Raw genomic sequence first — 21,318 nt, forward strand, 5'->3', positions numbered from 1 at the left:
TGACTAGTAGGTTTTGGTAACCTTCCCCTATTTCCCATGACCAGCAGATCTTGGGCCCCTTCCCCTATTCCCTGTGACTCGTAGATCTTGGTAACCTTCCCCTATAATATGATCACTAGTAAGATACTTCTTCTGACCTTCAGATTTCTCTGTAAAATGAGCTGACATCTGTCTTACACTTGGACGACCATGTCTGTTAAGGCGATGTGTCCTCCCAGGTGAAGGCTACCAAAGGGCCCAGCAGACCACCTTCTGAGTACTCACTGCATGCTCTCATGGCCACTCATGCTCAAACACTTGACCACTATGCAGTTTGGAGAGCCACCCAATGAATAAAAAGAAACAGGTCCTACTGAGACAGAGCAAAACCACATAGAGGGCCCGGAACTGAGAGAATTGAGGTCTTTTCAGCTTCTATTTATCCTCCACAGAAGAAGAGCTGCACAGCGTGCCAAAGAATGACTTAAATTGCAATGGGACCTGACTATTTCTAAAGCCCTCATATCGACTCAACAAAACAATTGTGATTTTTTAATTGAAAAATATTAATCAAATCCCCACTATGGATAAACTTACTCTGATCAGCTGCTTTCCATAATTCTCCTTTCACAGCCTATAAATGCTTCTGAGATAACGTTTATTGCTACTGTAACAATGTAATAATGTTTAAGATCAGTATATACGGTGTGGTTCAAGGAAATAAAACACCAGAGGGAAAATGCTGAGAGGAAGTAGATATTGGGAGCATCGGATTTCCTGGGACGGGGGTGGCATGATTTATTTTCTACAGTGGCCTTGCATGGCTTGTCCAAAGAAAACTATTTAGAAAGTACTTCATTCAGCTTTATAAAGACAGGTACCACGGGACTTCAATGAGCAGCCAAAATGCACCAGCATGCTGCAAGTGTGTTTGTGCCATGCTTCTTTTCTTTCCCTTTAGCTTGTGTTTGCTTCCCAAACAATTCGCACTCATAACCTGATGTACTATATAAACCACAGACGCATATGCTGAAAATCGGCTGGTATTTTGTTGAAGACGGTTTTAAGTCTAGATAGAGCACGTGCCGGATGTTTCCAGCCTGATGACTCACTGTATGGCCACCAGCTAGCTAGCTACCCCTCCAGCTCAGAGAATCATGGCTCTGAGTCAGCTAATATGACCTTCACCTGCTGCAGGGTCTACCTTGGTGGTGTGAGTCGTTCTAAAAGGAGCCCGACTGTTGCTGTGCCATGGTGAGCACTCAACGCATTTCCCTATTGAGCTCCCAGAACGCGCTCCTAAGGTCGCAGACTTGCATGGGGCAGAACCATGCGGAAAGCGGTAGTGCTCTAACCCCAGAACTGTGGCTATGTTAGGGTGCATGGCAAAGAGGACCAAGACTTCTGACTGGATACAAGTTGCCAGTCTGTTGATCTTACAAGCGGGGAGACTGGGAGCTTTGAATGGCTCCCTGCATCTCAGGGTCCTTGTCATGGAGAAGGACAAGGAAGGCCACCAGAGGGATGTAGTTAGAAAAAGACCCATTGGACCACGGCTGGCTTGAAAGATGGAGGAAGCCTAAGAACTTCATTTCCTTTACAAATTACTCACAGGAGTAAGAATAAAAGTAGAAAACCCCACAATCAATTTCATGTGGGCCTTTCCCAGATTCCAAATATTTGAAAACAATATTTTACCTTTGGGGGTGGGGGAACAGGAGCAGACAGTTTGGCCCACTGAGTACCTCTCTCGAGATACTGAAAGCCCAATTAAGGGCACGGGACTCTAACTGCCAGGAACTTGAACTCATGTTTGTGGCTGTTAAAGCCAAACATCTAGACTGCAATTTGGGGTCCTCATGGGGTTCTTGAATGAAAGACTTGGAATGGTTTCATTTTCAGGTAAGGGAGTTTAATATGTAAGCAGTATACATGTTGGGCATGCCACAGCAATCACGAGAGGTGGCCCCTGCACTTTCAAACTTGCATGCATGAAACATGCTAGTCTGCGCTGTGCTCCCAGGCACCATCTCAGTGTTCAGCCCAGGTTGGGGAGGAGGGGAGGTGGAGGAGGGAGTGAGGAGAGCACCCATCACATCGACCACGAGAACAGGCGCACTTCCAGCATCCGACTGCCTGGGCCACCTGCCTCTCCACCAGCTGTGTTCTCCGTGACCTCGGCTGGGGCTGAGGAGCTCTAAGTATTCCAGAAGCACCTGGCATCTGTCCTGCACCCTCCCCTCACTCTCTCCCACCACCCTGTCAGCTGGGAGTCTTGGCCCCCTCACCATCTTAACCCAGCCTTCAGCTTTTAGCCTTAGAACCTCGGCTATTCAGACCCCACACTCCACTCCGTGGTGCCAGTGGAAGGAATTTCCTCCACGGGTGTCCACAGGAGAACTCAAATCCCGCTCCGTCCAACCCTGCTTAATTAAGACTACCTTCCCAGTGGTCAGATTTTATACAACTTTCCATATTCCCCAACTTCTCAGTTTCAGGATACTGTCTATATAACAAAGATGGCGCAAAAAAACATGTCTCGCTTGGTACTCCATCGAATATACATCCATTGTCAGCACTTACAGGTGATTTACGACAGTGCTTAGCCCGCATGCTTGTCGATCAGTCATATTCAACAGCAAATATTGTTGAACTCGAACTATGCACCACAGATGTACTTCTCCACTGCTTCTAGCAACCTTGCGAAACTTTCAAGGGAGGAAGCAAAGGATTAAAGAGATTAACTTACTCACCCAAGGTCACACAGCCAATAAGCGGCAGAGCCAAATTTTGATGTCAGCTTGGGCTAAGCCCTGTTGCCTCTTTCTATAAATATCTACTAGGCACTTAGTTCTTTGCAATGTATGTTCTAACCTTTGAAAGATTCCAACTACATTAAGGTTTCTGGGGAACCTCTCATCAGCATCTTGGTCCTGGCTCCAGGGAAGCTGACACTCTAGAGTCCGCTAACTGCTCAAGGGCTTTGAAGAAAGGTGATCAGGTACTGGCCGTGCTGGCATGAGGCCTTTGAAGAGCCTGACAGGAAATAACTCACGGCTTCAGTCTCAGTTGCTGAGGGACATGCTCAAGTGGAAGACACTCAACAGGTTTATATGACACATTCCTCCAGCGCTCCGCGTTCCCAAGCAATAAAATACTCCCCAGTGAGACTCTTTCTGAATGCTCACCGATGGTGGTATCGGGTGCCTTTATGAATTAGATTTCAGATACACAAAACTTCACAGACACAGTCTGGAAACTGTGAGGACGGTGGTTGGTACGCAGAAGACCTAGGCCGGGTCCTTTTGTCCTCTGTGAACACACAGACACACACAGACACACACAGACACACACAGACACACACACAGACACACACACACTGACACACACACACCATGACCCCTCTAAAAATTTGAGACTCTGTCTCCTCCCGAGTTCAAACCTTCTTTGCTCTCTCTTTTACCTCTTTTGCAAACTGTCTACCCCGTGATCTGGACAGATGTGCCTGTTAATGAATTCACCTCTTGCCATGGCCACCTCCTAGGTATGCTGTTAATGAATTCACCTCTTGCCATGGCCACCTCCTAGGTATGATATCCGTGCAGTCATTCCAGCCCCGGCACGTAGGAGGGCTTTTGGCTTAGTTTACTGCTTGCTCACAAACTTAAGAGATGTTTCAACAAGGGACTGTGTTTTAATTTGCCCAGGGTCACACAAATCCCATAACCAGTCTTGCTCCTTGCTGTGGACAGTGGAATAAGGAGAAGACTTAGGTTATACAAGATAAAAAGGGGTGATACTCCTTTCCTAAGTCACCAAGAATGTGAGAGAGAGTGCTCCTCATGTTGTATGTTATAAAGAACACGCACCTAGGCGGAGGCCTTGGGAGCACTGGAACACTCATCTATACGAATGAGCCCTAGGAGAGACAGCGGGGCTTGCACGCTGGAGTTTAGAGGTAGCTTAGAAATCAAATCAAGCTCACTGATTAAAAGATAGTCTACCGCTTTCTTCCAGGCTGTTTCCTCGTCCCACACAGTCACGATTCAAGAATGCCAAGACTAATGTTGTAAGGTCGTCTTGAGAGTTAAATAGTTTAATTATTATAAAATATTTAGTTAACTGCTTGTCATCTAATAGGAGCTCAAAGTGAATTACAGTTCTTAGTTTGGTTATATTAGTTTTGGGTTCCATACTCAAACCACAGCTTGCTTATGGCTGGGCTTTGAAGAGTCACGTTAAACTGTTCTAATAAGCTGACTGCTGCCTGTATTTCCAATGGCTTACTAAATGTAAATTCCTTTTGTATAAAAATAATTTCATAAAAGAATTTGAGGATTATTTCCCATTTTTTGCTAGACTATCAATTTCTTTCCTTTTATTTTACAGAACCCTGGCTTTTCTGGAACTCATATAGCAGGCAGGCTTCAAACTCACAGAGACCCGCCTGCCTTTGCCTCCCCAGTGTGGGATTAAAGGTGTGCGCCACCATCCCTGGCTAGAGTATGCATTTCTTAAAGGCAGCAACCATGTCTCACTCACACCTGAGTGATTTCTAACAGATTAGAATTTCAGTAGAGTTAAAACTCTGCATCCTTTATACCGACAGAGATGGTAATTTTCATAACATTGCTAAATCAGGAACAAAGAGTTAACATGTCAATAACTAGGTGGTAGAAGGGGCCTAACTTAGCTGAGGTACCAGCTCATACCACCACCTCCTTTTCTCCCATTAACGAGGTTATCCCACTGGAGAGAACACTTGGCTTCTTAAACTACTACTTCCCCTGGCAACAGCCAGTATAGTGAGATCACCGAGGGAAGAATTAAGAAACCCCAATAATTGAGTCATAATTTGATGCCTCTTAGGATTCACAGGCCTTGGAATGCCACACACACACAGACACACACACACAGACACACACACTGACACACACACACACTGACTCACAGACACACACAGATACACACACAGACACACACAGACACACACAGATACACACACAGACACACACAGACACACACACAGACACACACACACACTGACACACAGACACACACACAGACACACACAGATACACACACAGACACACACACACATTATTTTTGGTACAACTTCATGTTCTCAGAACCGCTGTGGCCTTCGGAGCCCTGGGTTGAGAATTAACTAGAACAGCCCCCAAGCAGACCAGCAATGTGCAAGTTCAGGTTTCCTGGGTAAGTCCAGCCCTGACTAGCCCGTTCATGTTGAAAACAAAACAAAACAAACAGACCAATTACAACTCCCTATATTTAGCCTTAAGGTTATCCCAGAGGGGCCAGTCTTAGGCTTTAATGCTAAAGGCTTACAGCCAAGCAGCAACCACTCTCTGAAGAACTCAAGTTCAGCCCAGTAAAAAGAAGCTTTGTTTGATAATATCGTTTACATTCGCAAATCCTGGGTATCAGGCTTTTCTTTCTATCCCTTGTGGCCCTTCCTAAGTTTAGCTGCTGGTGTAATGGGAGTAACCATGGCAACAACCACCTGCCTATTTAAAACCATCCCCAATGCTAAATAAGGAAGCCTGGAGAAAATGGCTGCTTGCCTGCCTCTGGGTGGACAAATTGAATACTCCTGGGTGTTTTCAATACAGGCAAGCAAGCAAGAAGGAAGCAGCATGGACCCAAAGTTACCCAGAGGAAATGGCTGGCGACTTTGTAAAACAGGGGCTCCCTCTGAACAACTTCATTTCTCCAGCAAGTACGCAGGCTTAAATTCAAATCCATAAACCTGTCATCTCTGCCAGGTAAAACATGAGGCTTGAGCCCCACCAAATCTAGGAGTTGTCCTGAAAAGGGGATTTGGGAAGGAAGAAGGGAAAAAATTCTATAGGTCATGATGAGTTCCTCCATACTTGACACTTGGGTGCACGTTATGACCCCCCTAATCCCCCCCCCCATGACTGATCTTTCTAATTGGACTTAATAATTTTTTTTTTTGACAGAGCACACATGTTGCTTGGTCTCAGTTTTGGGGATGAGGATAAAGTTTGTCTTCTACTTCCTCATTCTCTAACAGGGACAGACACCTTCCTTTCCGAGACCGGAGGTGACGCCACAGCAGCACCGAGGGCTGCTTCTTCCCCAGCACACTGGGCTCTCACTCTCGATCTTCCCTTCCATCTCTTTCCAACTCTGGGGATTGCCCTTCTCTTTTTACCAAGTTGTAAAAACCAATCTGGATTTCTTTAACCTGGGCGGGACATCTTTGTCCCTGGGAAATCCTCCATGCCCAGCTCTCTGCTCTTGCCTTTGGGTTCTCTTAGGCCGCCTCTGCTCACAGCACTCCAGGCACACAGGTATGCGTGCTTGCTTTCCAGCCGGTTTCCAGCAGGGGGCGGTGAGCTATGGGCCGTCTGTTCCAGACCCCTAGATACATGGTGTGTAGGCAGCAGCATATCTTCAAAGGATGTTGCTAGTGAGTGAGTCAGTGAGAGAATGGATGAGTGGGTGAGCAGAAGCCATGGCTTTCACAGGCGTACGGCATTTTCCAGACACATCCATGGAGTACTTGTATGTGTGTAAAGTACGTTGTGTAAAGAGGACCTTGAAAGTCTGTAGGACAGGCAGGAGTGATTTTCAAAAGCTGTCTCGAGGCCGCCATTCTGCTGGGATGAGCATCCGCCTTTCTGGGAGAAGAGAGGGGATGGGTTTGATTCCTTTTGGAGAGGAAGAACAAGAGGATGAGGATGAGACCGATACGATTTATGTGGGAACGAAGAGGCGGTCTCCTGCCAAGAGGTCCAAATCAGAGTCCTCTTCTGAAGGGGCCACAGCACACCTCCCTACAGCCCATGTGGGTTATCAAGAGGGGCCACGAATGACTGCCACGTCTACACGGAAAGACTACGCTCGGCCCCGGTCGGGTCTGAAACGCATCAGTAACCATGACAACACGCCAGCCCGGGTCCTTAGATACAGGGGGATGTGGGGAGGTGGACAGACAACATCTTAGAACGTCAAGAAACAAATGAGCTGAGACAGAAGTTTTGTCCTGTCTGACCAGATCCCCGAGTTGGAACACAATGAAAAAGCCCCCAAAGTAGTTATCCTCAAAAAGGCCACCCCCCACCTACATCCCGTCCGACCCAGAAGTGGAGCTGGGGCCACCTCTGAAAAAGACTTGAAGGATAAGAGAAGCTTAAAAATGGGCATGTAAACTGACCTAGCGTGAGGAATCTGGACTCTCGGAAATTCGCAGCCTCGCTGAGGGAGAGAAAGGATCCCTCGGCACCTACACCAGCCCCTTACACCTGAGCCTACTCCACAGGCAGGTTCAGCGCGCCATCTCAGCCTGGGCCAGGTCTTGTTAGTTTCAGCCACAATAGCAACGGCCACAAGCTTTGGGCATAACAGAACTTGGGTTTTGTGCCTGGCATCTTTTCTTCTCCTCAATAGATTTGTTTTTGGCTTAAAAAAATATCTTAAAGTTTGCCCACTTTTCCAGTGTAAATAGGACTCTTAAATGTACATAGTTTAATAAATACGTATAGCAGTTTAAGAATAGTGATTGTGTCCTCGCACAGGGGTGACGAAGGCTGAGGGAAGGGGTGGTATTGCCAGTTTGTGACTGGGGCTGGGAGCACGTGTCTGTACTGAGCTGTGGACCTTGGGTCTAAGTGAGACAGAATGCAACCTTGAAGAAGTTCCGCTGCTGTCTGGTTCCCAGTTTGACATTACTTTGTTGTGTCCAGACTCTCCCTGGTGAAGCTCCTAGGCTGTAGAGCCAGGAGCTGGGCTGTAAGTGGATGTCCTCAAGTAACACTCTTAACTTCTGCTTTGAGTAGAATTCTGTAGGCTAAATACCTGGCCATCCCTTTATGTTCAAAGATCAAGTCCAAATTATTAGCCCCCCGTTCCCCATCTGCCTGAGGCTAGGCCTGGAATCCAATCATGATCTTGAAACAGTACAACAGAGGATGGAGTTGGATGGGCTTTGCCAGGAAGAGAGAGAAAAGAGAAGTGGTCAACTCCGCGGTGATTATATGCCAGTCACATCTTGGTTCTGGTAAATTCCATTCGCTTTGCAACACAGGTTTGGGTTCGCTTGCAACTCATCTGGTTTTCCCTTTTCTTTCATGTTTGAACCTAATCTCCAGGCATGCCAGCGCCCATGCGAGGCCACCGGGTGCCCTTCGGGGTTACTGCCTCGTTGCTGCCCTCTGCTGTCCGGGAGGGAGGCTGGCACCTCCCCGGTTCTGAGACCCCAGCAGAACCCTTTTCTCCCCAAGCCCGGGCTGCTGGGGGAAGCTGGGCTTTTGGGGAAAACCTCTGAGTCCCTGGTGGGGTTCCAGGTGGCCAAGGGCATGCTCCCTGCCACCCATGCCGTCCCCAGACGCCTCCCCCTGCTCCGTTCCTACGGGAGGGGATTGGCAGCCAGGCCACAGCAGGTTTCTGACATTTTTTTCTTCTTAGGAATGGAAACCCTTCTTCCGGCAACGTGGCAGCAAAGCTAAGTCCCCGGGCGACCCAGGCCAAGGACATTTCCGTGGTAGCAGGTGGGAGGCCCGCTGGCTGGCAGTGCCGGGCGGGCGGGGTGCCACTGCAGCAGCTAGCAAGCTCGCTTACCTGCTGTTGAATTTTTCAGGGTGTTTCTCTCTCATCATGTGGAATCTATGGGCAATGGAAGCATCCTGGAAACAAAAGAAAAGAAGGCAGAAGCCTAGTTAGTGATTGTAGCCACGAGGTATGATGGGAAGGGACACATATGGGCTCCTGGAATGCCCAAATTCTGGAGACTTCCAGGTCTCAGCTGCTCAGCACCACGGTTCAAGGGGAAGCTAGTGCCACCCCTCAGTTCTTTCAGAGCCTAGCTTCGTTGCCTCAGGGCCCTGTCAGTTATCTCTGTACCTCAGGCCCTGCAAGCAGCCACAGTTCAGCCTGAGAACCTAGCTCTTTGGAGACCTAGGCAAAAGCAGACTCTGGAGTGAAGGGAAAGCCACCCGCCTTCTAGGACAGTGAGGGGCTCTGCTCAGGGGAAGCCAGGAGCCCGTGGCACAAAATAGGGAATATTTCGACTCATGAGAAGTTAACAAAAATAGTATGTTTCTCATGTTCCATTCAACCAGCTTCCAGCAATGATAACATCTTACATAACATAGCACCTGTCAAAATCTCAAGCTGATGTTGCTGGAGGCCATTATGTATTAACCCTTTGCTGTCTATGTCTCAAGTTTAGCTGATAATAAAAGGGTATTATAGTAAACTTCTAGCTTCTTCTTGTTAGTCATTCTGGCCACAGGACTGGTTCCAAAGCCATAGATTAATCCCTTCTTTACCCTTCCCTGTCCTCCCTCTCCCTTTGGCTACAGGCCTGGCTTCCTGTACCTCAGAACCCACCATGAGGCTCCCTCGACACTGTTTCTGGGTGTTTCATGTTCAGTTTGGAACCTCTTAGCCCTGAGGTTCTGCTCCCGGCACAGCCATCCTGTTAGTGCTTATGCTTGTGACTGGGGGGGGGGGCGCATCATGATCTGTAGTCCAGAGCAGGACCCAAAGCTGAACTCAATTCTTCAAACCTAGCCTTCCACACTTCTTACCAAGCCCATTTCCAGCAGAAGAGTGTGATCTTTCCTCCCCTCATCACCCAGTCCCCACCTAACACTGTGGGGCAGTTACTGAATACTGGAAATGAATTGGCTGGTTGGTGGGGTACAGCCCAGCAACAGTGAGCTGATTTAGATTTGCTTAGCAGCAACGGCGAAACACAGAAATCTCTGGGCATGGTGCTACACCCCTGTAGGCTGAGCATGTGGGAGACCAAGGCAGGAAGATCAAGGCTAGCCTGGACTACAAGGTTGGGACTGTATCGCAACAAACCAAAGCAACCCACCAAACATCCGACCAACCAAAACCCAATAAGTAACCAAAAATACATCTACTAGACTATGTGTCTGGAAGAGTCTTAAAATTCCATGGAGCAGATTTTTAGCTAATGTTTATTCATTCTCTCTCTCTCTTTCTTTCCTCCCTCCCTCCTTTCCTCTCTCTCTCCCCCCTCTCTCTTTTTCTTCGTTCGCTCGTTTCTTCCTTGCTCATCAACACCACTCCCTTTTTCTTTCTGAGACAGGCTTTTACCATGTGATTCTAGTTGACCTGGAGCTCACCATGTAGACCCTGTTGAGCTCAAACTCAGAGAGATCCTCCTGCCTCTGACTCTCTTGCACTGGGGTTAAAGGTGTGTGCCATCACGCTGGGAAGACCCTGCTTCCTGGTAAGAAAAGTACAACAGAGCAGTTTCCAGCGCTGACTTCACCTTGTTTTTAGCATCAGAAGAGACAAGTGCAGTCTCACTGAAGAAGCTTTTGGGGAGCATGCTACCACTAGGGACAAGAGTGATCTCATCCAGCAGTCACTGTGCGAAATCTGGGGGCACAGGTCTAGAACATGGGACAACATTTCTTGGGAGTTTAATGGTTGATTTTTGCTACTGACTTTTTCTTGTAGTTTTCAGACTCATCAAGAGCTGAAGGTCCAGGTCACGTTGGGGACACATGGTAGGAGGTGTCAAACTCAGGGAGGCCCTCTTCCACCGGGACCCACACAGCCTACTCAGCCTCTCTGGACAGCAGGTCTTCCTAGCTCAGATCATGCCCACTTCTCTGTTTGTCTCTAAGCAGGCTCTATGGACACTCCTGATAAGATGTGACATTTGCCAAAGGATTTCCTAGAATTCCAGAAAGCATTCTGTGTTCCTGTGAAGGACTGGGTTTTCACCTGTCAGAAACAAAACAACTGCCAGGTAATGGTAGCGCATGTCTATAATCCTAGCACCTGGGAAGCAGAGACAGGCAGATATCTGTGAGTTCGAGGCCAGCCTGGTCTACAGAGCAAGTTCCAAGGACAGGCTCCAAAGCTACACAGTGAAACCTTGTCTCAAAACAAAACAAAACAAAAACAAACAAACAAGAAACAAAACAATCCCCCAAACAAAAACAAACAAAAGAACAACGACGACAACAACAAAACCCAAAGCAAACATTCATATATTGTGCGGCATGATTTGTACACCACTGCCATTACTCCTGGCACAGCTGGAACTGCCTCCTCGTTTTAATTCCTGGGATATTTGCAGATACTCTTCTCTCTGTTCTTATCACCGAAACGAGTCTTTCTCTGTCCATCCTGTCCCAAATAATGACATGGAAACTTCTTATTAATTATGAAAGCTCAGTCTATAGCTTAGGTTTGTTCCTAACTAGCTCTTATAATTTAAATGAACCCATTTTATTAATTTTACTATGTAGATTACCTTTTATTTTTCTTTCATTCTGTATGTCTGACTCCCTCTTTTGTCTTGCTGGCATCTCCTCTGCACCTCGATTATCTCTTCCCACTTCCCCTCTCTGCCTGGAAGCCCCGCCTACACCTCCTGCCTAGCTATTGGCTCTTTAGCTCTTTCTGAAACCAGCCACAACAGTATACAAATATCCCACAGCATATTGCCCTTGGTTTTTCCATTACTAAATTTTGTGTGGCTTCTTATTCCGAAGGCCAGCATTTACGATATCGTTAGCTCAGCCCATGACTCCTAATCTGACAGTGTAATCTCTTGACAAATATACGAAACAGCAAGGGAGAGCTAAGCTGTCTCCCGAAAGACAGTGTAAAGACTCCAGGGGAAGGGGGGCATACAGAGAATCGAGACTGGCGTTTACTCTGTAGAAGGCCTCCATGCTGAGCACTGACCGTGGTATGTGACATTTATATTATGGGTTCAGAGACTTTCTTGATGACAATTATAGCAAAATCACACTTCCATTCTAGAGAGAGTGACAGGAATTGCAGGCCAGTGGAAGCCATGGTATTTCTGACAGTCGCCAGTCAGCGTGTGTTCTGTGTGGCGTGGGTGGAAGAAGAGATGAAGTATGGACAAGGGCTGTTCCTTCTGCAGCCAAAACCTCAAGCATATGGTTGGATGAAGGATTTTGGCTCTCTCTCAAACATAAATTGCTGTCATTTGGACTCTGATACATTGGAATGTCTAAGCCAGGTGCTGTTCAATAGAAATATAACATGTTTGTGACTTAAAAATTTCTAGAAGCCACACATAAAAGTAAAAAGGAACAGATGAAATTAACTTATGAATGTTTTAACTAATCCAATATACCTATTGTAAATTCTATCATTTCTATATATAATAAATAAATATTGATATATTTAATTTTTCTTTATATCTCAATTCTTCTGAAATATGTGTTGTTGTTGTTTTTTTTTTAACATTCACACACACCTTAAATTAGGCATTTCAGGTCCATAGTAGCCACGTGTGCCTTGTGCTTGCCATCCTGGATAGTGCAGGCCTAAGTCACACTAGCAACTTCTGAAGACAGAGACGGGAAAGGGACCACAGAGCAGATTACTTGAAGTTTGGATTGTTTTTAAAATCTATGGCAGACTAGGGAGTGGAAAAGATGTGTCCAGCTTATCCAAATCACACGTGTCAGATTAGAACTCAGCGCTGACAGAATCCAAGTTTGCACGCATCTGTGTTGTTGACACCCTCCCCAGTGGGTAGGAGGCTTGTCACTGTGGGACACGAGGCAGGTAAACACTAACAGCAGTCTATAAGGTAGAAAATGGCGTATGGGCTGGTGGCTCTCTGGCATCCAAAACAGACTTCACTGCGTCAAGGGATTAGCTGCTCACCACTCTGGGAAGGCTCACTGAAAGCAGAGCCCGGGAGGAGTTCCGAGTTACACAAGATCCAGGAATTATTTCGTAGTCCCTAACTTCCTGTCACTGATACCTGGCCATCCTGACCTTTCAGCTAATCCAAAAATAGCGAGCAGGGAGGAAGAGGCCGGAGAATCCAGAGGAAGCGATGTCCTGGATGACTGTGTTTAAGACCTCTTCCCAGGGGGTGTCTGCGGCTAGAAGGATGATAAAACCGAAGAGCAAAATCTTCATTGATTTGGGCTCGTGTGTGGCTGTATGGCAGCTCTGAGTCGCAGTGACTCCCAGGGCAGTCCAGGAGACTCGGTCTTACTCAACCCTCTGTCTAGAAAATGCGTTCTGTTTGCACTGGGGGCACTGCGCGGTGCCACAACCATCATCTTTATAGTTGCAAGGCAGCCGCCATTTGCTCGGTGGGCATCACAAGTCCTTCCGAGAGGCAAAGACATTGCAGGCATCTCTTTGCCAGGGGAGTCGGACTCTATTTAAGCATCCTAAGGAGGTAGAACCTGCTTGGTTTACATACCCACTTCTCTCACAAAGTTTGGGAAGTCAAATAGGAAGCAAGACCTTCTGCAAATGTCAGCCCCAGGCTCAGCCAGGGTTGCACACTGGGTACTTATTTTCTCAGGATTTTCGCCTTCCAGCTTTTAAAGAGCGAGAACACATGCCCTGCAAACATTCTCTCAAGAGAAAAGCTCAGGGCACACCAATGAGATAAAAAGTCCCATCTCCTCGCTCATCCACAATATGACAATAAATATGCACAAGCGAAAGATATATGAAAAGAACTATGAAAAAGTTATCCTTGGAATTGTGTAGGTCAGGTGGGTAAACATGTTGGCTGTTGAAAGTGATGGTTTTCTGTTTGTGCTTCCTTGGAGGGCAATTCGCCTCCTTCCTTCCTACCCCCCTCTCTCCTTGGTCCCCTCCCTCCTTCCCAACTTCTCCCTACTGCTTCCCTTTTCTCCCTATTGCTCGCCTTCCTCCTGAATGAAAGCATTAAAACCATGATTCCTGGCTCTTTCATTTACTGCCTGGGTATCTAGTTGAGGGAAGGATGTCTACAGGACAATTGTGTGGAGACAGACAGATCTTGGGGACAGTGTTCCTTCCAGCCAGAGCTTTATTAAGAACAGGAAGGTGTGTTGAAGGTTCTGAAGGTAGACATGCTTGTAACGTGCCAGCGGGAAGCTCCTGGGCAGCCTAACCCACCCCGCTGCTCAGCAATCAGTTCTGGCTGGCTGCTTTTATGGTGCCAGCATTTCCTCGTTTCTCAAGCCCCTCTCTTTCAATTCTAATGTCTGTGTGCCAGATCCATTTCCTCTGTGCAATCTGCTCAGGGCTGTCCGGGCTCTCTGAGGCCTTGGTCAGGATCAGCAGCATCAGAATGCTTCCAGGGTTTTGTTCAAAACGCAGAATCACAGACCTTGCTGAGAGCCTCAGCATCAAATGAGAAGTCAGAATCTGGTGCGAATTTCCACTAAGAAAAGTGGGTGCCGCGGAGCCATCTCCCACTGGGTTTGGAGACCTTCCCTCACTCTTATGGCTTGTATCCCTGTGAAGATGGAGGGGGCTGGGCAGAGGCCACAGATAAGGAAGCTCAAGAGCATGATATTCTGATCCCCAGCTTTGCTGCCCTCCAACTTGGACTCACACAGGAACAACTACCACAATCAGGCAATAAGATAATCGGGCTGGGTGTACCACAGGCACTCAATAAACACCAAGTTACATGATGGTCATGGCAGGGAAAAGACGTGAGGTTTGGTAAAGCTGATGGTGGGATCCCTATACTCTGGAACCCCACAGAGGCATGGGTACCTGGCTGTCTGGAGCTGAAGATATCTGGGAACAGGAGGAGAGGGACCTGAGTATAAGAAAGGTGTGTGTGTGTGTGTGTGTGTGTGTGCGCGCGCGTGCGCGCACCTTCCCTGAAGGTGGCCCCGAAAGAGGGCTTGAGACAGTGTCCCTCTACCAGAAGTGGAAAATCTGGGGGCTGGGGAGAGGCATAAGGCAGTGAGGAAGCAGGAACCCCTAGCGCAGCACCTCCGCAGTCACGGCGCCTTATCCTGGACCCACAGTGCCTTGCCTGCCTCCGTCATAGCGAAGAGGGCTGGAGTAGGAGTGTGAAGGTGAAGGCAAAGCCTTCATTCAAGCCTGTTCCTTTTTTCAGAGAACAGAAGACACAGTGTTCTTCTGTGCATCAGTAGAATAAAAACAAACAACAAAGAAAGAACACTGCAAACGTGGCTGCTCTTCGATCCTGTCGTCACTGTGAGCGAGGATTATTATTTTTTAGTTTCAAAAGAGGCACAGGAAAAAGGGGGGTGGGTAACCCTCAGTATGGTGCCAGCCGGTGGCCTGAGGGGTCTCATATGCACCTGATATTGTTCAGAACAATCCCAAAGACAGGGAGGCAGGAAGGAAGGATGCTTAGACCCAAGACTGATGGGAGATGGAGTTGGGGGGAGGATGGCGGTGATAAGGGAGTAGATCCTTGGTCTATCTCTTTGAGAGTCCTAAGCCTTTCTGTGCAGTCAGAGTGATGCTTACAGAGTGCTGTGAAGACTGGAATGAACAAGCCTGCCCCGGGAGAGAGCATGCAGCCGGGGTCCAGTAAAGCTGCTCTCCTTTCTGTACCACCACCCCAAGCCCCAGCTCAGTTTAAGGACACTCCAGCTGGGGGGCTGGAGAGGTAGCTCAGTGGTAAAAGCACTGGGTATTATTCCAGGGGTCCTGACTTAATCCCCTAGCACCTACATGCCGCTCACACCCATCTGTAACTGGTTTTAGAGGATCTGGTGCCCTCTTCTGCCCTCTGGTACAGATATACATGTAGACAAAATATCCATATACATAAAATACTTAAAAAAAAAAAAAGACTACGCTCATCCTATGTCCCCAACAGCCTAGGAAGGAGTGCCTGCTCTGATCTAGAAGTTGACTTCAGTATGACAAACTGAGTTATACTAGCTGGGCTGGGACCGGAGGATAGAAAGGGAACCCAGACATCATTGTCTGTCTGTCTGCCCATCCGTCTGTGTGTGTGTATAAGAGTGTGTGTACACATGTGTGCATTTGTGTCTGTATTTGTGCATGCAAGCACACACTTGCATATGGGAGGAAGGTGACACAGGCACCCTAAAGCTGTCCCTCCAGTCTAATGCATGGAGGACGCTGATGGGCTGTGATGGGGGCTGTAGAAGCATCGCGGAGGAACAATGGCCTTCGCCTGAGCAGCAGCAGGAGGAGAACCCTCCTAGGGGTGTATGAAGCACTTGGAGAATGTGTGGTAGGACTGGGAGGAGGTGTGTGAGCAGGAGGCGAGGAGTCTGAGTGTTGTCTACTGAACCTGGTGGAAGCATGTGGTCCCTTCTCAGGATCAGAGCTCCTCACACTCCCGAAAGGGGCTCTTCCTGGCCCCATTCCTTGGCATTTGTTTCCTTTAATTGTTTCATATTATCTGAAGGATAGATACATTTTAAGAAAAATCCCAGTTTTTTCTTCTGTTAAAAGTACAGGGGTAAGAATCTCTTCTACAGCCAAGGGGTAGAATGGCCGTACTGTCAGGGTGGCCACAGCCATGTCAGATTTGAGGATGTTCAGACCCAATCAGGTCTAGGGACAAACAGAACAGACAAGAAGTAGGGGTCCAGGAGGGGTCAATGGACATGTTTTGGTCATACAGAAAAGCAACCAGTGACCAACTTACCACACCAATGGAGAAGTAGTTGTTCATGATGTTGTATGGGACCTGGTCTCCATTCTCCACCTCTTCTCTGGGTGTGACTTCGAGATACCAGCGGTCCAGCATCACCAAGGGGCTCTGTTCAATCTCCTTCAGGATTTTCGTCAAGCTTCCCCCTTCGTAACCTATGGACAAGGGCATGGTGTGTACCACCAGAGCAGAGGCGAAGCTGTCCCTCAGGCAGGGCAAGTAACTCTTCAGGCGTTTGTGACTAGACTTCTGGGTGACTTGGGGCTGGAGACATGTGTGTTCGCTAAGCCAGGGAGAAGGGGCGGATAGCAGGGAGTAGGTAGCAGGAGTTTAGGGGTGAGTTGGAAGCCAGAGAGCAAGGACTGGAATAGGTGTTGACTAGAGGCAGGCCTGGCTCCGGAGCTAAAGCCAGCCCTTGAGAATGGGTGAGCTGATGTCATCTGCAGGATGTGGAAAGACTAAGGGTTATCCTGTGGAGTGAAGGAAGATGGACTTAGGTATTATGCTTTCTTCCATATGTGATGTTTATATAAATCTCACTATCACCCATCCATCTCTCTGTCTATTATCTCTCTCTCCATCTATGTATCTATCTATACATCTGTATATATACCTACCCCCACCCACCCACCCACCTGACATGAAGCAGGAAGTGGGCTATTGGGAGAGGGACGGAGTAATAGGATGTGGGAACAGGCGAAAGTATCGTCATCGATATTAAAGAACAGGATAATCATGCATGAGAAAGGCTTAACAAAACGTATTATTTTGTACAGGAAATACAGCACTAGTTGGAAGAAAAGACAAAGGAAGGAAAGGAAGGAGAGAAAGGAGAGAGGGGGGAGACTGGCCAGCTTCAGGGCTGGGAGGTTGTGTGTGGAAGGTAGCAGATCCATCCCAAGACTGTTCTGGGTGGAAGATGGGCAGTTTGGTGATAGGGTATACTGTTAAGATGACTCTCAGGTCTGACTTCCTCTGCTTTAGCCTCCACACAAGAACAGAGGTGTTGACTGTCCTGGCTGTCCTGGTCTAGGATTGCTCCCTTAATTGATCAACCACCTGGAGTCATTGGTCTTCTGCCTGCTGGCTTCCCTCAGTGGAGCCGGGCTTTGTGTTCTGCCTCATGCCCAGCTCCAGTAGCTGCTTCATTTGCAAAGTCCTTGACCCTTGCTTTAAAAGCCACCACCTCTCTGTGTTCCATAGCCCTGGGGAGCCTGATAATCCAGATGTCCCTGGTGTCTCCTGATTGGTGATGCAGTATTCCAGGCTGCATTCTCTAAATCCATGCATAAGGACAAGCATGTATAAGGAGGGGCTGGCTGAGATTATCTTTACCCTACAGTAGGCAGGTCCTGCTGGAGGAGGCAGGCTCTAAGCCGATGGCTTCAAGACTGTAGTCAATGCGAAGAGACCATGCAGGACCCTGGGACCTAGAGGAGGGGGCTCCTGTTCCAGATCCAGCATGGAACGGCAGGATCATGGATCAGAAATGACCGTCAACTACCTTCCTGTGGACAGTGACCGGTAAAAGCTAAGTCTACCTGTCCCTGCACAGCATCTGTGAAAGCCTGAATGCTCGGCTCCAGGGTGATGTCAGAGACGTGCATACTCACCTCCTCCCCAGCGGAGACATCGTGCAAGGTCATTCCCCGTTCCGAGAGGCAGGACGGCCACTGGTGGATGTTTTGTGAAGTTGGCCTTATCTGCAACCCACATGAAGGAACAGACATGCCACGTGACTAAGGTGGCTGCATTATCTTATAATCCCCACTGGTTGCTTGCCTTCCCTCAATGCAATCAGAGAATCCTTCCTGCACTAGGAAACACGCCCCTTACTGAGGCCATCCACAATGTTTGCCATGCGCTAGCTGCTGCAAGTTTGCTGACGTTGTCAATCAATTCTTCCTATGGAGATAAATCGCTCTCCCTATAATTTGCACCCATTTATCCTAAACACATCTCAATTCTGTTCTTCAAGGTGACAGCACAGGCTGCAAAAACATCGGCTCGTGTGATTTTAACACTTGATGGGGACCAATATTTGTTTTCATTCATTGTCTATGGCAACCTAGCCAAGGAAGAGGTTTATGAAGGAAAAGCAATTCCAGAGCCTGGATCCAAACTCAGATCTTTGGCTTCAAGCCCATCCTGCTGCCCTTGGGGGCCAGGCAGGGCACAGTGAGAAGTGTGCCTGGCAGTAGGGAATGATGGTGGTGGTGGGGTCTCTGGAAAACTGACAGAGCTCATTGAAAGCCACGTCTATTTTAAAGCTTAAGCAGCAACAGGGTGCTAAAGTAAGAAAGCCTGCAGGTGTTACGTGACACCCACACACCAGTTTATCATCTCGTGACTCCTGACGCTTCCCAGAATACAGATTCCCCCCCCCACCTCCCTTTATGGTTGCACAGGAGCGTGGCCAGAACAGTCAGGGAGATGTCACTGTCAACCGGGCATTGGTCTGCCTGTAGTCTTCCGCACGGTGGCAGGGCAGGGAAATGGGAGGGGGAGGTACGGGTACCTGTGGGGTTTTAAGGGGGCATGCCCACAGACCCTTGCCCTGTGAGGTGTTCAACATATTAGCCATGGGTGGGGATTAGGGAGGGCTACAGGGATCAGTGTGGGGAGCTTGAACTGGGACTTTCCTGGCAGAGTAGGGGTTCAGAGTCACTACCAGTGGCCTGCCCTGTGCCGGAAGAGGCTGATCTCAGGGCCGAGATTACCGCTGATGGGCTGAGTGGAAATTGGAAAGAGGCACTGAACTCTGATTGCTCCTGACATGTGACTGGAGTCTCCTGTCACCCGGAGGGCACCTGTTTCTTTCTGTCTGTCCCTTCTCCTGAGGTTGCCACCTTGAGGTTACCCATCCTTCCAGCCCTGAGCCCAGAAATCTGCACGCCATCCCAGCTTTTCCTTTTTCCTCTACTCCATTCACCCACACAGCACTTCCTGTGAGCTGTCTCCGGAACAGATTTCCCAGCAACCTCTTCTCTCCATCCCCATGGAGACAGTGCGTGAGTGCAGGGCTGATTCCTCCCCTCTGTCCTGGTTCCACAGTCTCCTTTTCTCTCTCTGCCTCCATGTCCACTCTCCTGGTGTGTTCTCCGCATTCCGCCCTGGAGGGCAATGCCTGGGCCCCAGATCCTCCACGTTAGGGCTCTACCTCTACCAGTGTTGCAGCTTGCTCAGCAGCCTAGGCCTCAGGATCGAGGCTCTGCCTTTCTTCCTAGCCTTCACCTTCTGCTCGCTCGGCTTCCCACCCTGCCACGAAACCACCCCGAACTTTTCGCAGTCCTAACACTCCTGCTTCTCAGCACAAAAGTCACCTCCTGTCACCTGGGTCTGCCCTTGGTGACTCCTAGAGCATCGGGGGTGGTGACTGTATCATATTCTCATGTAACTGTTCACTTGTTTGTCCCCTGAATGGCCGATAACTTCATTTGCCCTGGCATCTCCACTTGGGTCCACTGAGTCCTGCCATATGGCAGATGTGGTGGGAGGTGGCCCTGGCCAGGCTCTCATGGTGCCCACAGTCTGTGGTGAAGACATGGCTGCCATATCTTTGCACACATAATGTACCTTTTTACTGGAGAGGGAAGGGGAACGGTCCTGTTACAAGGCTGTAGCTGACTAATGTGTAGGAGAGCCTCCCCCACCCCAAGAAGCTACATTTCATTTGAGGCTGGGGAGCACTCCAGACAGGAGGACAAGGCTCTATGTGGGGAGAAAGATTGCCCCATTTGAGGGTCTGAGAGCAGAGCCGGGTGGCTGGAACGCCCCAGAAAAGGATGGGAGGGAGAGCAAATGACTCAACTATCTGAGCCCCGCAGTCATTAGAAAGTCTCCTCATTTTCTGAAGAACCACAGGAAGCTCTTGGTGTCTTTATGCACACCGCAAACCCACTGATGTTAGGCTAAGAGCGGTACGATTGTAGCGGGGGAGGTGGGAGGGAGAGCTCCAGTGGGGGGGCGGAGATCACGGCACGCGTGCTCAAATGGTGAATGAAGAAAGCAGCACACTACAGTTTCCTTTTTCCTGCCTGGCTTCTCTTTGAACCAGTAACCTGTGTGAGCAAGTCTAGCATCCCTTTCATCGCACATGGTTCTTTTTTCCTGAGCTATATCTGTCTCCGATGTTCTCTGTAGAGGGATTTTGTGTAGTTTCTCCAAGGGCGGTTTTCTTCCTCTTAGTGAGTGGGACTTAAGGGGACTGAGGGCCGAGACTGCAGCCATGAGCTACCTTTCCTCTCACAGTTCCTGGATGGGCGTCTTCTCTCTTTCCACAAACTTCAGAGCCCACAGGGGCAGCAGAGTGGTGTGTGTGTGTGCGCGTGTGTGTGTGTAATATGTGTGTTTGATGTATATATGTGAGATATGTATGTGTACAATGTATGTGAGATGTATATGTGTATGATGTGTGTGTGACATGTGTACATGTCTGATGTGTGTATGTGATGTATATGTGTGTAATGTGTATGTGTGTAATATGTGTGTTTGATGCATATATGTGAGATGTGTATGTGTCTGAGGTGTGTATAATGTGTATGTATATGTGTGTGTATGTGAACATGTATGTGTTTGATGTATGTATATGTTATGTACGTGTATAATGTGTGTGAGATATGCATATGTGTGTATGTGAGGCATGTGTATTTGTATGATATGTGTGTGAGGTGTGTATGTGGATAATGCATGTATGTGCATGAATATATCTGGTGTGTATGTATGAGAGATGTATATGTGTGTATGTATAAATTTGGGGTGTGTGTGTTTGTGTTTATGATGCGTGTGTATGTGTATATCTGGCATGTGTGTGTTTGTGTGTGTATGATGTGTGAATATGTATATATCTGGGGTGTGTGTGATGTGTATGATGTGTGAATATGTATATATCTGGGGTGTGTGTG

At 48.2% G+C, this 21,318-nt stretch overlaps 1 protein-coding gene across 3 annotated transcripts in view; it reads right to left on the reverse strand.

The window, feature by feature from the left end:
* Positions 1-21,318, reverse strand: part of Dgkg (diacylglycerol kinase gamma) — a 211,389-nt gene that overhangs the window by 75,122 nt on the left and 114,949 nt on the right. For all 3 annotated transcript variants that reach the window (XM_013351586.2, XM_005344741.2, XM_026785221.1), the window contains 3 exons: positions 18,028-18,117; positions 16,409-16,569; positions 8,587-8,651 (listed from right to left, as the gene is read on the reverse strand). In XM_013351586.2, the coding sequence (XP_013207040.1) occupies positions 8,587-8,651; positions 16,409-16,569; positions 18,028-18,117 (316 nt within the window). The remainder of the gene's footprint in view (positions 1-8,586; positions 8,652-16,408; positions 16,570-18,027; positions 18,118-21,318) is intronic.

The sequence above is a fragment of the Microtus ochrogaster genome, chromosome 2, assembly GCF_000317375.1.
Source record: "Microtus ochrogaster isolate Prairie Vole_2 chromosome 2, MicOch1.0, whole genome shotgun sequence".
Taxonomy (NCBI): domain Eukaryota; kingdom Metazoa; phylum Chordata; class Mammalia; order Rodentia; family Cricetidae; genus Microtus; species Microtus ochrogaster.